This window comes from Dermacentor andersoni, chromosome 3, assembly GCF_023375885.2.
Source record: "Dermacentor andersoni chromosome 3, qqDerAnde1_hic_scaffold, whole genome shotgun sequence".
NCBI lineage: Eukaryota > Metazoa > Arthropoda > Arachnida > Ixodida > Ixodidae > Dermacentor > Dermacentor andersoni.
In genome coordinates this window covers 173,308,125-173,325,815 of record NC_092816.1, presented here as the reverse complement: position 1 = coordinate 173,325,815, position 17,691 = coordinate 173,308,125, and the positions used below count along the sequence as shown (strand labels likewise).

At 47.2% G+C, this 17,691-nt stretch overlaps 1 protein-coding gene across 1 annotated transcript in view; it reads right to left on the bottom strand.

Moving 5' to 3' along the window:
• Nucleotides 1–17,691, bottom strand: part of LOC126524153 (uncharacterized) — a 67,569-nt gene that overhangs the window by 21,005 nt on the left and 28,873 nt on the right. Inside the window, exons 8-9 of the mRNA XM_055067321.1 lie at nucleotides 13,756–13,881; nucleotides 6,776–6,838 (exon numbers count right to left, since the gene is read on the bottom strand). Coding sequence (XP_054923296.1) covers nucleotides 6,776–6,838; nucleotides 13,756–13,881 — 189 coding nt within the window. The remainder of the gene's footprint in view (nucleotides 1–6,775; nucleotides 6,839–13,755; nucleotides 13,882–17,691) is intronic.

The window sequence follows — 17,691 nt, the reverse complement described above, 5'->3', positions numbered from 1 at the left end:
GCGCTACCACTCAGGCAAGTTTGCAGCTTGCAGTCGTAATACCGGTAAAACGTGGAACTTGGTTAACACTCTAATAGGGAGACCTGCAAAAACGGGTATTGATAATACCCTTGCGGACGCCTTTCTCGAGTCACCTGCTGTTCAGATAGCGAATGATTTTAACAAACACTTTATCGAATCAGTAAACAACATCACAAATGGGCGCATACCGGCAAATCTCCGAAACAGTGTTACGTTCTGTAACATTCATTCTGCTTTTCTGCCTACTGTTGAAGCAGAATTGTGGGATATTATACGATCCATGAGTTTAACAAAATCTCCAGGTTTTTATAAAATTAGGATAAGAGATATAGCTGCGCATTTCGATGTGCTCAAATCAACACTACTTTACATCCTAAATGAAACATTAAAAACCGGTCAGATACATGAAAACATGAAAGTTAGCATTGTGAGACCTCTTTATAAGAAAGGATCTCGAAAACTTTACGAGAATTACCGACCAATTTCAATTCTTTCGTCTTTGGCAAGCATATTGGAAAAAAAGTGTATGTTAATATGGCATCATTCTGTGAAAAGCTGAGCCTTATTAACCCAGCGCAGTTTGGCTTTCGCTCGGGACAGAGTACTGTGGGCCTGTTGGAAGATTTTAATGACTATATCTGTAATGAAATCGATAAAAACAATGTTGTTTTGACTCTTTTCGTTGATTTACAACGAGCTTTGACACATTAGATCATGAACAGTTACTATCAAAACTAAGCAGATGTGGTTTCAGAGGCCCGTATTTCTCATTTTTAAAAAATTATTTAACAGGCAGACAGCAGCGTGTCCGTGTGGCGGAGTCCTATAGTTCTTTGTTGCGTGGTAAATCAGTTGTACCGCAAGGGTCCGTATTGGTACCGCTTTTGTTCAACATTTACATGAATGATCTTGCTTGCCCACCACTAAAATTAAAACTTTATTTATACGCTGATGACACGGCTTTGGTTGTATCGAACAAACTTTCGAACAAAGGCGCTAGAGTGTTACAGTATGATGTCTGTAAACTACTTGATTGGTTCATTAACAACAAAATGTTCATTAATAAATCGAAGACTAATATGATATGTTTTCACAGCCCATATAAAGCAGTCGCGGATATTTCCCCTGTTTATCTCCCCACCAGTGGATGCCTTGCATGCTCATGTCCTCCGGTAACTCTGGTAAATAGCACAAAATACCTGGGGCTACACTTCGACGACACGTTGTCATGGAATGTCCACATTGAAGAGCTCGCAAGACGCTTACGTGCTGTGTGCGCTCATTTGTATGCCCTAAAATCTTTCTGTGATGTAAATGTTCGTAAAATGGTTTACAAAGCACTTGGGGAATCGATCATAAAATACGGAATAACAATTGATGGCTTTGCTTCTTCTAGTAGACTTAAGATAATTAACGGCATCCTAAAGAAAATTGCCTATACCCTCTCGTATGGCACACTTGGTCACGGGGAAGATGTCTTGCTGAGCATGTACCAGTCAGACATGTTGTTTGTCGAGCAACAAGTTTTGTTCGACGCCATGTGTAACAGTTATTTTTCTACTAAATTCAAAAACTTGAACGTGAAATCTCGCAGCTTACGTCAGACAGAAAAATATGTGGTACCTCGTGTGTACACAAACTACGGCAAGAGGACTCGTGCTTTGTACGTGCCGGTTAATTTCAATAAATGAAATGAAAATGATATCGCAGGAACATTTAAACAAATAAAATCACATTTCAGGTCATGGGTGACACGTAATGCCCATATTCTTCGAAGTTTTTTTCGAGATTTGAAGCATGCGAACCTGATTGTGAAGTCATCTTTATTGTCAATGTTTTCTTTTTTCCTGTTGATGAAATAATATCTTTTGTTCAAAAAATATCTTTGTTCATTTTTTGCAATATACTTTTTTTCCTGTATATATTTTTCTTTATTTATATATTTGTACACATATTATATATATTTATATATTTATATATATATATATATATATATATATATATATATATATATATATATATATATATATATATATATATGTATATATATATACATATATTTATATATTTGTACTACCAGCTGACTGCCCAGCCTCGAACACAAGCGAAGTTGCTTATGCGGGCTGGATCTGTAGCGATGACATGACTGGATGCAATAAAGATTATTATTATTAAAATAAATTTGAGTATTTCTTGATGTGGTTTTACTCTCTGCTGACGGCTAGTTTTGGTACCATCATTCGGTCTCGCCGCCGACTACAACGCCTGATTTTCGCGTACTGGGGCATATAATGCTTTCGCATTAAATGTGTAAGTGTCCCATTCGTTGTGGTGAAAATCTATGCGCGCCCTTAATTTTGGCCTGCAACTGGTGCTCATCACTGGGCGTACGCATGGACCTTAACCACGTCGGGTGCATAACCGATCCTTCACGATCTGCCACCTGACCTGGCAGTCAACCCAGTCGTAAATGCACCGCTGTCCTCGTGCGTCCGCTCCATCTCTACGTTGGCCAGACATGCCAGACATGCGTTGGCGAGACATGCGGCCAGACATGCGGCCGCAGGAGCTCGCTGCTTTCTGAGCAATGAAACTTCGTCGTTGCGTTAGCATTTATCTTACTTTCTTCAGAGAGTACACGCCCTCTCAACGTGGATATATGTGCGCTAAGGACTGTGCTTCTAACGAAGGCTCACAAACATTACCATGCTCGCCCACCACCACCGCCTTCTTTTCCTCTGCTGGCAACATCTACGGTAACTATACCCTAGTGTTCTGCTGCGCGGGTACTAATTCGTTGCGACATGGATGCCTACTTAGATGTAGATGTCTCTCTTGACTGCACTATCTGCTCGCGACGAAGCAATGAATTTGCCGTCCCACGCTCTTTACTGCGCTCCTATTCTCCTTCATATGCTGTCCCTAGTATTCAGTCTATCAGACAGCCCGCTGCGCCTACACTCTGGAACTGTGTTGGCGTCCGGGGTAGTCCTTCAGCCCTGCTCCGCCCTCGCAGCAGTACAACATTGTGCTTCTCCGGAGAATGGCGAGGACTCCGTCGACTGCAATGTGTCCCATTTCGACTCAAGCTAGACGTCATCCGAGAAGTCCGATGTCCAAGCATTGCTGGTCAAAAGTGTAAAATATGTTAGGAAGTGGCAACATATCTCGCGCCTTCATTCTTTCGTCGTCTCCAGTAGTTTTCATAAGAAAGAAGGACGGCACTACGAGATTTCGCGTAGACTGTCGCCGCGTAAGCAGCATTACCAGGCCGGATGCACACCCTCTTCCCCGCCTCGACACCGCCTTAGATCGGCTTCACTGGGCCATATTTATCACTACACTCGACCTCCTCTCCGACGATTTGGAGGTCGGGCTCTACAAGAACGGCGCGGTAAAGAATGCTTTTATTGCACCGGACGGCCTGTACCATTTTAACTACCTACTTTTCGGGCTCTCTAATGCACCTGCAACGTTCCAGCGACTCACGGACCGGCACTTGAAGTCGTCGATGGCGTTGGTGTACTTAGATGACATAATTCTTTACGCTCCCACGCTTTCCCGAACACCAACGTCGTTTGGAGCTCGTCTTACACACTCTAGATGATGCTGGGCTCCGCATAAAGCCTTCAAAGTGTTTCTTCGGCTATTCACAACTTACCTACTTGGGTCATGTTGCGAGTGCCCGCAGCATCAGCCCTGACCCTTTGAACCCACAAGCTTTAGCAAGCATACCGCCTCCTACAACGGCCAAAAAAGTTAATTTTACCCTTCGTTTCCCACTCCCGCCGTTTCATCCCTGGCTTCGCTGTTCGTGCTGCGCCCCTAAATGAACTTATGAAGAAAAATCGGGAGTTGCATTCGGGTCCCAACCAGGAATCAGCCTTCCAGAACATTAAGGTGGCCCTGTGGCAACTCCACAGGCACTCGCACACTATCAAGAGGACGCCCGTAGCATCATCCACACTGACACCAGTGGTCAGGGCCTTGGAGCGGTTCTTCTACAATCCGACTCCGAAGGGAACGAGAAGCCCGGCGCCTATGCCAGTCGTCGCCTCAGTGAACCAGAAAATCAGTACCACGATTCAGAACTTGAGCGCCTCGCAGAAGTCTGGGCCATTGAGAAGTTTCGGCCTTATATTTACGGAAAGGGTTTTACTATTGTTACATACAAAGTAGCGCTGCGCTGGCTCCAAACAAGAAAAGACCTAAATGCCAAAGTTGCCCGGTGGGCCCTCAAATTTCAAGGCTAGAGATTCACGGTCGTTCATCGTAGTGGTTCTTGTCACCAAGACGCCGACTACCTTTCACGCAACCCTGTCGTTACTAACTACTGTGCGCCAGCATAAAAGACAGCATAAAAGACATCATTTCATCCTACATCTGTCCCACACAGGACGACTGGGATGACTACATCGTTGATGCGGTATTCGCTTTAAACACGTCCCAGCATTGGCTTCGACATGTCTCTGTAAGAACGCCCCGCAACAGTGGACTCGAGCGAGTCCCTGAGCCAGGCTCGCCTCCGAACTCGGCTAGCAATACTGCACCCCCAAGCGCAATTCAATATGTCTTCCTAGCAAAGTTGTGCTCGCTCTTTCCAACCCGGCGATTTATAGTTTGACGGGCACTGCGTTTACCTCGGCGCCGCGAAAAATCCTTACCCCGTTTTCCTGGCCCTTTCTGTGTTGTGGAAGCTCTGGGTCCTGTGTCGTTTCGTTTAGTCGCGATTACCGAACTTGATGACAATCGTCGCAAACGCACTTTTCCTACTCATGCCAGCCAGATGAAGCATGAAGTCCCTCGTGAAACCTGTACTGAACTCCTGTCTTACTCCTGTGCGAACTCGAAGGGAGAGAGGGCGGCGAGTGCAACGGTAGCGAAGAACGCCCCAAGCAGAGAAGGACAAGCGGAAGGATAGAGTAGTAGTGGGTCAGGGGAATTTCATCATCATCAGCGGCGGCGGCGGCGGCGGCGGCAGCAGCAGCAGCAGTGGCAGCAGCGGCGGCGGCAGCAGCAGCCGCCGCCGCCTCCGTCTATTTTATGTCCACTGCATGACGAAGGCCTCTCCCTGCAATCTCCAATTACCCCTGTCCTGTGCCAATCGATTCCAAGTAGTTCCTGCGAATTTCTTAATTTCGCCAACCCACCTAGTCTTCTGCCGTCCTCGACTGGGCTTCCCTTCTCTTGGCACCCATTCTGTAACCCTAATGGGCCACCGGTTATCTAACCTACGCATTACATGAATTGCCCAGATCCATTTATTTCTCTTAATGTCAATTAGAATACCGGCAATCCCTGTTTGCTCTCTTATCCATGCCGTTACGCCTCCATAACGCGATCCATAACGTTACCGAACGTTACGCCTAACATTATTTGTTCCATCGCTCTTTGCGCGGTCCTTAAATTGTTTTCGAGCTTCTTTGTCAGTCTCCAAGTTTCTGCCCCATATATCATCACCGGTAGAATGCACTGATTGTACATCTTTCTTTTTAATGATAATTGTAAGCTTGCAGTCAGGATCTGACAGTGTCTGCCGAATGCGCTCCAACCCATTTTTATTCTGTAAAGTTCCTTCTCATGGTCAGGGTTCCCTGTGAGTAATTGATCTAGGTAAACGTACTCCTTCACAGACTCTAGAGGCTGACTCGCGATCCTGAATACTTGTTCCCTTTTCCAGCTATTGATCGTTATCTGTCTTCTGCATATTAATCTTCAACTCGACTTTTATACTGTCTCTGTTCAAGTCCCCAATCATTTGTTGTAACTTGTCCACAGTGTTGCTGAACTGGACAGTGTCATGTGCAAATCTAAGGTTGCTGAGATATTCGCCGTTGATCATTACTCCTAAGCCTTCCCAGTTCGAATAGCTCGAATACTTCTTCCAATCATGCGGTGAATAGCATTGGAGAGATTATGTCTCCTTGTCTGACCCTTTTCTTTATAGGTCTCTTCCTACTTTTCTTGTGGAGAATGAAGGTAGCTGTGGAATCTCTGTAGATACTTTCCAAGATATTTACGTAAGCTTCCTGTACTGCTTGTTTACGTAATGCCTCTATGAGTGTGGGTATCTCGTCTAAGTCAAAGGCTTATCGTAATCTATGACAGCCATGTAGAGAGACTGATTGTACTCTGCGGATTTCTCGATTACCTGATTGATGACATGGATTTGATTCATTGTAGAGTATCTCTTCCTGAAGCCTGCTTGTTCCTTTGGTTGACTAAAGTCCAGTGTTGCTCTTATTCTATAGGAGATTATCTTGGTGAATATTTTATATTATATTGGAAGTAATCTAATGAGCCTATAATTGTTTAACGTCTCCAGTATTGTGGATTCGTATAATGTTGACATTCTTCCACTTCTCTGGGACCCTTGAGTTTTTTCAGAATTATGTCTACACCATATTTGATTAAATCGACTGGTAGTCATCTCCTGCCGCTTTTCCCCGTTTCATGTCTTGCAAGGCCCTTCTAACTTCAGCGCTAGCTATAGCGATGAAGTTCTCTCCACCTTGCGGGTTCCCGTAGAGCTACTACGTCATATATATATATATATATATATATATATATATATATTTGCGCATAAACGACATGCTCTAACGGAAAAGAAAAAATGCCGAGTCCTCGCATCGTCATGCTTTTGTCGCGTTCTCACACACTCGTTCTTTGTTGTGCTACAAAACAGCACATTTAGCGAAAATGGTGGAGATATTTCAGTCTGTCGCATTCAGCACACGGTGTGTTTGCTGCGTACCTGAGAGAAATGTTGAACATAACCCAGAGGGCCAGGCAGAAAAGCGGGAACAACTCGTAGTACCTGCAACAGAGGGTTTACAGAGGCGTACCAGATATTTCACCGCAATCTTGAAGCAAGAACAACAATAGGCACGCCGCAGAGCTCGCGCTTCACGGCAGCTCGCGAGTCATGTTATCTTTATGAGCATGAGTGCAAAATGATATCTGAGAAAACTACATATGGCCAGATCGCACGAGCGTTGTACTAACAGATCGCTTTGTTACAAGAAGTTTCGGCTCTAGCTACTCCAAGCGATATCGTCCGCAATAGTAGCAATAGTACCGGCGACCTACTAAAAGAGTAAAGGAACGTGTAACGTGACGGAGGTGAACCTTCCCTTTCATTTGAATACGTATTCGAAGGGATACCTGAAATTTATATTTTACGCACACACTGTAGCGAAGTGTATAGGCTGGGAAGATGGCTTTACATTTAAGAGAGAGTCTGTAAACGTTTTCTAGACATAATACCATGACATCAGCTGCTGCCCTGTAATTGTAATTTACTTTACCTTGTCTTACTTTATTGGCGTTTTGCGCTGCGCACACTACGATAACAATAATGTTTCTGCGGCATGCATTTCGCACGTTTTTGACGATTGCGCAACGGGATGAACGCGATGCATTCCTTGGATTGATTCCTTAGATAAACTGTACACCCTGATTCACGTGCTGCGAGGCCAGGGTCCAGCCAAGTTGCACTAAGGTTACTTCTCTTTGACCACAGTTTTGTTTTTCTGTGGAAGAATTACGGCGACGATATTGTCACGTGGTGGTGACGTTGAAGAACACAATAGCAATACTGTGAATGACAAAACTAACTTTTATTGGGCGAACCTGTGCCCACAAAACAGGCTACACTTATAGCACAACGATGGCGGCGAACACGGTCGACGATCGTCGAAAATCTGACCAGCGGGTCAAGCGCGTCGGCTTTTATACGGCAGTCATCGAACGTTCCAGACTAATTGTTGGGACCCGCGTGCCTTCCACAAAGTTCTACACCATTCGCGTCAGGCGATGAAATCAGATAATATAAGGTTCGGCGACAACAGACAGCGGATAGAAGCATCGATAACTTTCCAGAAACTTCGGATACATGCAGGCGCGTCCCGCGCTGTGCGATAACATTTGTTAGGCGGCGAAACGTGGTCGCCCGATAAAGATAAGTACACGTGTCATTACCCCCTCTTCAAAAGCATCGACGCGATGCTGCAAACAAACGAAAGTGATAAAGAACAGCACTCGTAGCAAAGAAAACAACAAAATAAAGAAGTTCGTCAGCGTCCGTATCATCGAAAACGCTGTCATCAGCCGTGGCGCCACCCGTCTGGGCCTGTTGTCTGGGATCCGAATTAAATATGCATCAGGAACGCACTTGGAAGGCCGTCGCCCGTGGAAGCCGACGCATTGCATCCCCGACAACTAGCGCCGTGCAGCCCAACCAAGCGGCCGAGAATGCAACTAAAGCTGTAGCGGTCGCTCCCACTGTAACCCGCCTGTCGGGGCAGGGCGCACCTTTTTATTGCGATAGAAATTATATGGACACACCAGGCGGATTTCTGCCATCGCCGTCGCCGTGAGGTTCTGTATGAGTGAAAGCGTGTGAGCGTGAGCCGGCGAACGCTGTTCAATCTCGCGTGCGCGAACGAGGCACGCGGCCCGGATGCGTGCCCTCTCCTGCGGCGCGCGAGGCAGGGGGAGGAGGGGCGTTTTTCTCCAGTGGCTGCCACGGTGCCTCGATGTCCTCCTCGCCCAGCGTTCCGTACAGAGAGGAGACAACCGCGGCGTCTATTACAGCGTTGGCCACGCGAATCGCGGACGCCGTAGTAGACGCCTTTAGCGGACACCGCAGGGATGCGTTGCCGGCGCTCGTGTCTTTAAAGCGGGCTCCGACGTGGCTATAGTGCGCACTCGCGCGGGTGTCATCTTCAAAGCGACCATCGATGTTTGCAGAGTGCGTGTAGTGCTGGTAGCTTCGTGTGCGCTGTGCTTTCGACATTTCTTACGCGCTGAAGCGAGAGATACGCGAAGGTAAGTTCAATTGCTGCTGTGGCCGCGATTTCTCACTCCAGCATTCTGACAGGGAGTTTCCGCGCTCATCGAGCGAGATGTGTTCATGTTTACCCGTGCGCGCGTCACACCGTGCTGCTTAATTTAGTTAAAACACGTTGACGGGCGAGTTGGTTTGAATCCATGATAGAATGAGTCATCGCGACTGAACAAGGACGTAGAAAGAAGCAGACATACAAAGACAGCGCTGTATCCGTGTGTCTATTCCTTTATACGTCCTCGTTGAGTCACGCTTACGCATTCTATCATTGTTAATTTAGTTAGTAAACGATTGTTTATACGGCCGATAAATCTACTATGCTTACTTCGTACAGGGGCGCTATAACGTAAAACTATTCCAAGCTTTTCTATTCACATTCTGAAATCAGTCCTCCACGATAGGTCAAAACCTTTTTGCACCACCCCCTACTTAACCTGTCTATCACGCAACGTCACGAAAACCGTGATAGCTACCCATCTGATATGACGTGTACACACTGATTACGCATGATGGGATCGAACAAAATAAAAATAGTTATTTCTGATTCGACCCCTTTTCGACATTAACCCTCGGCTATTGGTCAAATGTTTTCGGGCTGCACCCACTTTACCTGCCTGCCACGCGATGTCACAAAACCGCGAAAACTCACCGCGTCGAAGTGACGTGTACGCGTTAAAGATGCATTAATATGCCAAACAAAACTGAATTTTCTTCTTCTGCCCCGTTCCGAAAGGAATAAAAGATGGCTGCCACCGATCACTCAACCACTGGCGACTCGCACCTGCCGGAGAGCATTGTTTTAATTGCGTATAATAAAACTTTTTGCGCAGCCGTGTAACGTTGTCGAGCACTTTCGGCACGTTTACGACCTCGTTCTGGCAAATCTTCTTTGCTGGGGATCCGTTTCAGCGTCATTCTTGAGCTTCCGTTGCATGCCGCCGCGATTTTCGACGAGCCAGCGCCAGTTCAGTAAGGCAAGGCGGACCAACCGCAGACGCCGGCACCACCCTCTTGATCCGGTTATCGATTTTCAGGGCAGTGGCTCGGCCCCATAAGATCCCTCTCTACTTGAGTGGGCGCCTCACCTCTTGTCAGTCATTTAGATAAGACAAACCATTTATTGCAGGCAATGTTATTCGTTTTACAAGCAAACAGAAGTGACCTCCTAAAAACGAGGAGAGCGTTTGGTTGGTCTGTTCAGACAACGCTGCGGGTGACCGCCCGATCCTTGCGTCGGCGATTACGCAAGTTTGACGTCAGGAGATTGGAATTAAAACGTATTGGAATAGTTTTACGTTATAGCGCCAATCTAGCTACTAATTTACTAATCCACAAATCGGTGCTTCGCCTTTCCGGTGGAACTGCGATTCTTTTTAAAGCAAAAGCTTTACTAACCTCGTCGAGCCGAGTTTCGCCGTAACCGTCAATGTGACCTTCATTTGACAGCAGCTGTACCGTAGCCGTGGCAACGCCGGAGGTGCATGCGCTCTCCGCATCTGGATCGTCGCCTGACTACGTGACTCACCGCGCGCCTGGCTAAAAGGAGCGCCGCGCTCGCCTAGTCAGTGCGATCTTGACCACTGATGAGGGCGAGGGCGGGCTGTCTTCTCTGAGCGTTGCGCGAGAGCGGGGTTGGCTTTGAGCCGTGGTCGCCAAGCGGCATCTGACCACCCCGCGTATATTGCCCGGCGAACTGCTTCACTGGAGCGGGTCCGGAATGCAACAGGCGTCGCACCATCGAGATTAATGTAGCGACCACGTTCGCGCCCTGTCCGTTTGTGCTTCAACGCTGAGCATGTTCGCGGCGTCACTTTGCATGCCTAACACTGGCGCTTTCCCTGTGGCACAACAGGCGTCGCACCGTCGAACGATGCATGTCTACCCATGCCTAATCACAGTCATGTCTAGCCACCAAGCTTGGCACAGCCGTCACACCTGGCTTAACGATGATTGTATACTTAAGTATAATAATTACAGCTAAATGAAAGGTTAACCAAGTGAAAGCTAGACTGAACCAGGGTAAACCAAGCTTTCGCTTTGCATATCCAGGGTTAGCTGGGTTAAGCCGCAGCCAACTATCTTTATTGCGATAGCAATTATATGGACACTTCAGGTGCATCTGTGCCGTCGCCCTCGCCGTGAGGTTCCGTATAAAATCCAAGGGCGATAAAACCGTCGCCGGGCGCCGTATGCTGTATGAGCGAGTGAAAGCGTGTGACGGTGAGCCTACCCACAGTCCAGGGATCTTATCGCAGATGTCGGTTACAACTACATAGAATTTAACCTCGTCACTTTTTCTAAATGTTTTGGTGCAGCAGACACACTTGGTTAACGTGACCTGTTTGAGGGCAGTTCGGTGGATCGGGCTCTCGCGATTAACCTGCGTCTGCGCCTCAGTTTTTGTGCACACATTTTGTTGTTGTTATTATTTAGCACGCATGAAAAGGACGCTCAACTGCGTTGCATATGCACCACGGCAACGTTGCATATACAGATCATTAAAACTGCGTCGAGTAAACATCACCCTGTTCAACCTAGCTGACGAGGCGGGAAACGCATAACATCGACGTGCAAGAAAGCGTTTGCTTCCCGCGAGTGGTCGTTTCGAGGCGCGGACGAAGCCCTTTCGCCCAATTCTAGGGAGCCGCAAGCCTCGCGGTGTCGGGTCACGATTGCCTCTCGTGATGAAAAAAGTAAATAAAAAATTCCGGCTTCCAATATTGGAAGTGCGTTACCGAGTGCGTTACCGCAGGCGCAGCAGCCGGGCATGCACACAGGGAGGTTTAAACACTGGAATTGCGGTAGTCAGTGGTCGAGTAAGCTCCACAACAACCAACGAACCCGGCATCCGCGTCCCTGTATAGCATGTCCTGCGGCGTCTTTGGAAGCCTTACGGCAGCGATAGACCACGTGGATGACGAAAGCCAATGGAAGAGCAGGCGACGTGGGGAAAAGGGTTCTGATACTCTGAAACTTGTTTTTCTAGTGATTCTATAGGCGCAAAGCAACAGTGGCTATCTAGTAAGCGCCGAGTCAGTGACACTCGGTATCTCGCCGAGTCTTTTGGAAACCGATGCGGAGCCCAAGGATCGATTGATGGACTCGTTTTTTTTACTTCAAGGCTGAGATCTGCATCGGTTCTCCAGATCTGTGCTTCTTGGTAAGAACTATAGTGGGGAAGCATGACAACGTGCACCATTACACTATCTTTGTCAAATATCACTTAGCTTCATGAAGAGTTTTCCAATGCCTTCGTGAACTTTTTCAACGCAGTTCCATAGCTGCACTATTTGGGTCGTATCTTGCCACACAACAATAATCGTCGTCTGTCTTTTCTGCATTTCCTTCCTTTAACGCTGCGAGCCCGGTACTTCCAAGCCACGAACGGCATGCACATTATCAACATGACAGAGCATTCTCGACAACAAAGTAGCGAGTGCAGCGTTTTCAAGAAAGGAAAGTTAAGGAAGACAGATAACGATTAATGTTGTGTGGCAACGTACGACCCAAAGGATGTAAATTTGTTAGAGAATGTGGTAGCCATTCTATGAGATCTGTTCAGCACGCCGCCTCCAGATGTCTGTACTCTTAAAACCCTTTCATCCGAAAGTGCGTCAGACGTTTCCACAGCACAGTCGAGTTTTCTGGCTCTCTTCTGCATTTTGAGCTGGCGTTAGTCCTGTGCAGTTTCTCAATATCCGAACTCTATTACACGTTCTAGGATGTTGTTACAGCTCATTATGCCTTAAGCATTGTACGCTTTCGAGGATGCCTAGCCCATTTTCCATGTGCCGTTTCATGCGTAGCTTATTCAATATATATCCGTAATATTAATCTTACAAGTACAATTTTACTATTTGATATTCCGAAATGCATTTCATATTTCAAGCGCAATGCGGAGTTGGGCATAGCCAGAAATTGGGCTACTTGGTGCTCGTTCGTCTTGTAATGCGCGGAACACAACTGAACATTAAAAACTCAGTGCCCTTCCACTCTGTGAACAAGGATGACCAGCGAAGCTGTGTATACGGGCTCCTTAATGGCGAACTCCACCTCCGCCGCGGGTCGGCCCGGCATTGCAGCTATTTCCGGGATCGGCCCACGTATGGGGTGTGCTTAACGCCTGCTTCACCTCCGCCGCGGGTCGTCTCGGAGCAGCACTATATCCTGTTCGGCCCACGTATGGGGAGTTTCTTGCTTTCAAGAACGACCCAAAAATTTCCTTGGAGGGCAGAGGTATACAGCTTCGCTGTGAAAACAAAAGGGCGCCCCACGTGAGGGACGACAGCGTGCACACTTTCAACTGTTTAATGTAACTTTAACATCTGGCGATGCTATCCCCTTCGCGTGATTTCGAGCGGCTCTGTACGGGACGCGCTAAAGGCCGAAATGTTTCCTGGTTGACTGACTGAAAAACATTTATTTGCAGAAGTTTTTTACAGGGAGGTTGCGGGGGCTGTCCTTAAGGGGCTGCCTCCGACAAACACTAGGTGGGCTCCCCCTTACAGGAGCCCATTGGCGTCGGCCGCCGCCCGGGCCCGCTCGACCAAGGCCCGTTGGGCCGTGAGGTCAGGACAGCCGAGCAGGGCTTCCTCCCAGCAACGTGCGAATATATCGAGCTTGGAACAGCGGCAGAAACGCTGTCAGCCGTGTGCTTCGACGCTGCAAAGTCACGTGAAACGCCATAAAAACGATCGTACCTCAAACAGCGACTGTATGGTGGCTACAGTAGCGACAGCTTCTACTCGACGAAACTAGACCACAGCGACATGACAAATCGCGGAGAGAACAGCAACGAAGCTTTCGCTTTGAAATTGATGCACACAGTTCTCATGGAATTTCAGCAGCACTAATGGAAATAAGAATGAATGAATGAATGACCTTACCTTTGCAGCGATGTTTGTTTCGCGTCAGGGTACCGCACACTAGAGCCTTCGGCTGCGACACTTCGGCCAGCCTCGGCGACGGCAGCGCAAAAGATCCTGGCTGACTTGAAGTCCTCTTCCGCGTCACTGGGCAGATAGATGACAGACCGCGAGGGAATGAGTGTGGCAGGAAACAACACAGAGCGCGGTGCAAGAAAGCGCTGCCTTAGAAGTTGCAGCCGCAGGGTCCGCTACAATACAAATCTGGGCGTCTACTCTTACACTAAAATAAAGAGAAAAAAACGCTCTTACACGAGTTGTTCGTGAGCGCGAAGATTGAGGGGGTTAACGTTTCATAAGTGCAAACTGTGTTATAGGGATTCCGTGATGGAGGGCTCCGCATTAATTTTGAGCGGCTGAGTTTCATCACTGCTCACTCCAAAGGACGGTACGCGAGCGCATTCGCATTCGGCCTCCATAGGGATGCGGCTGCCATTAACGGGGATCGAACCCGCGACCTCGTGCTCAGAAACACGCACTCCATAGTCACTGAGAAGCCGTTGCGGGTGTGGACACGTCATAAGCGACGATGGCCGGCCCATGGCATGGAGCACTTATGAAAGAAAAAGCCATGTGAATTCGGCCCCTCGAGACGGCTCGGCGCGTTGTAAATGACTGCGAAGATATCCGCCCAGCCAGAACCTTAGGGGAACGTCCACCTTCCAGAATAACTACTTCACTCGCGATTAGGGCGTTAACTGGCCAGTGTTGTATATTAGAAAGAGAATATCGTATTGCTGCTGGAAAAAAAATTGGTAGTTTTGGCCGGAGTACGAAGCATTGACAGACATCAATAGCAAGGTTTGCCATTGCACTTGAACTCCTCTGGCAGTGCCTTAACTTAGCACGGGGACCCGCCGTGGTTGCTGAGTGGCTATGGTGTTGGGCTGTTGAGCACGAGGTCGCGGAATTGAATCCGAGGCCATTGAGCGGAGCGGTATATGTCCACTCCACTTGGTCGTTTCTTGCAGCCAAACGCATGCACTCCACGTCGCTGGAGACCCTCTGAGCGTGAGCGGCGCATGCGCAGTAGATAGCGGTACGACACTGTGGCACCGAGGACGTGAACGTGCCTTGGGCGTCCGCACAATTGCTATCGCAGTAAACGAAGCCGAGAACGCATCTGGATGGGATCGTCACAGATATCGATAAGCAGAGACAGGCAGAGTAATACATTGCCGTAGGTTAACACCATCTCGCAAGCAGCTCATGCAGGCTGAGTGGTTGTGGGCAGCTACTCGATTCAAAGGGTATGCCATTAGAGACCATTGCCGTCGTCATAACGGGGTTAAACGGCGGAGCGCATTTTACCAGCCGTGGTGGCTGCATCAGTCGCCTTATTTTAAAGATATTACGGATTGCCCTATGGGCACAGCTGAAAGTGAACATTTCCCTGACTGGGCCCTGGCACCTGTACAACAGCCGCAGCCTGGCAAAACGACAGAAAGGTACTTAACAGAGAACACATTAAATTTGCTTGTTTCTAAATAGTTTAGGCCAACATGAAACACGAAAGAACATACGTGAAACTTGTACTCGAAGGTTAACATTTGTATTAGCTTTCTGATAACGACAATTTTTTTAAAGACTTTTTAAATCTTTTCCTTGGAATTCCAGAATTTAGGAGGTGCAATACTGTGGGCTACTGAATAGAAGATTCAGAAGTCGTGCTGCCAATTTTTATCTCCATACGTTGTTCTGCAACGTGGTTTAACTATCATAGTTTTTCTGAAGTCATAGTGAATAATGTATCCGTTCCGACAGGAACATTTGTCTGGCCCAGAAATTCCGTGCATCTTCCAGAAATTATCTATGCGTCTGAAGTTGAACTATTCTTAATGCTTCGTATTTGCTATAGTGCAGTTTAGTGGATTCTTAACGTCCCAAGTTCCCTATTGCTCGCAGTGCCCGCTTTCGAAGCGTTTGAAGAGAGTTAAAATTGATTCTGCAGTTGTGGACCAAATTAAGATGCAGTAAGTAAATCGAAGATGTATCGCATAAGGGCACTGTAAGGTGTTGTGTTTTACATTTATTGGATGCAAATATTGCAGGTAACGCGAGGAGTATCGTTTCTGAGAACATCTACATGCGGTAACCAATACACGTTTTCATGGAATATGATTCCCAAGAATTTAACTGTTTATGCCTGCTGCTCGAAGTTGACTTTTTGAAACTGTAAATCTATAGTTGCGGATAAAATATCTTTTCCATGGGTTTGAATAGCAAATAATTTGTCCTGTTTATGTTTAACTGCAGTTTATTGGCGTTCAGCCAAAAGTTCACTTGCTGTAACTGAATGATAGGTTGCTGAAAAAGATTGTGTCTTTGCAGCTGAGAAGAACACGTTGATATTAGCCGCGTATAATGCTGTCGCGTATTGTCACGTATAATATTGACAGTAGAATATCAGAACAGCCTTAAGTACTCAGAATACCATTAACGTACAGTAAATATAACAATTGGTCATAAGATGTACCCTTGTGTCACCCTTTATTTAAGTCACTGGATTTCAGAAGTAACACCGGTTATTGCAGTGTGCAGCGTTCTTGATGTGAGGTAGCCGATAATTAAATATAAAGCGACGCCAAGGATTTCATAAGGATGTAGCTGTTTTAAAATATCATGGTATTGCACGCAATCGAAGGCTTTCCTGAAATCGCGAAAGATAAAGTACTGCGAGTCAGCATTCGCTCTGCTACGTAGTCAAAAATTTGTTCGTTTGGTTTGAATAAAGCGGTTTCAGAAGAATTACTCTTGCAGAAATCATATTGATCACGTGCTACTATTTTGTACGCGTTTAAGAACACGGATATTCTTCCGTTAATAATTTGCTCAGCAACTTTCTAGAGAACAGAGAGTACATAGATTGGCCTGTAGTTTGTTAACTCATTAACCGGGCCATGGACAACAGTCATTCGGGCTAGCTTTATTTTATGTGGGAATACCCCGTTGGAAAGATTATAGGCAGGTAGGAGAGGTATGCTTGCAATTTCGCAGACGGCCTTCAGAGGCTTCACTTTTATCTCATCTGCACCAGAAAGAAGCACATCTCATCGATAAGATTAACGTTAAGCTTTTATCGATAAGGTAATGTCCTCTATATCGCACTGATCAGTGGCCACCAAGAACGCCGTATAGCAACATCCACTTACTCTATAGGGTGTCCCTGCCAACTTTAGCCAAGGTATTAAAATATGCCGAAGCGCTATAAGAGGACGCTACTGAATGCATGTCTTTGGTAATAGTTTGAGCATGTCACAGCACTTTTTTATTGCGCGGCTATATGGACACGATAGGTGCATTTACACTGTCATCGTCGGCGTCTTCGTGGTGTACCGTATAACGTCCACGTGCGATAACACCATGGCCGCGCGCCGTATGCTGTAGGGGCGAGTGAAAGCGTACGAGGGCGAGCCAATGATGGCGGCTCGATCTGTCGCGCCGTCTTCCATCGCGCGTGATGCAATGGGGAGAGGAGGGTTTGTAGTATGCCCCCTCCCCGCCAGTGCTGAGCGCGGTCGCGCGGCCCTTATCTTGAAAGCGATCTGGGATGAGTACACAGTCTAGGTAGGCCGAGTGCTCATAGCTTTGTGTGCGCTGTGTTCTTGCCGCTTAGTTCGTGTTTCATGAAGCGAGAGGCAGCACGAAGGTCAATTCGCTCGCTGCTATTGCCGCTCTTCCTCAGGCCAGCGTTTTGACAGCGAGAGCCCGGAGTCATCGAGGGTGATGTGTTCATGTTTGCCTGTGCCCGCGTGACACTATGCTTGTTAATTTAGGTAGTAAGCGAATGCTGGCAAGATTATACGGCCGATAAAGCTAGTATCCTTACTAATTTGCCGTCGCAGTCGATGCTTCGCCTTTCGGACGAAACTGCGTCTTTATGTATTTTTTTTAATT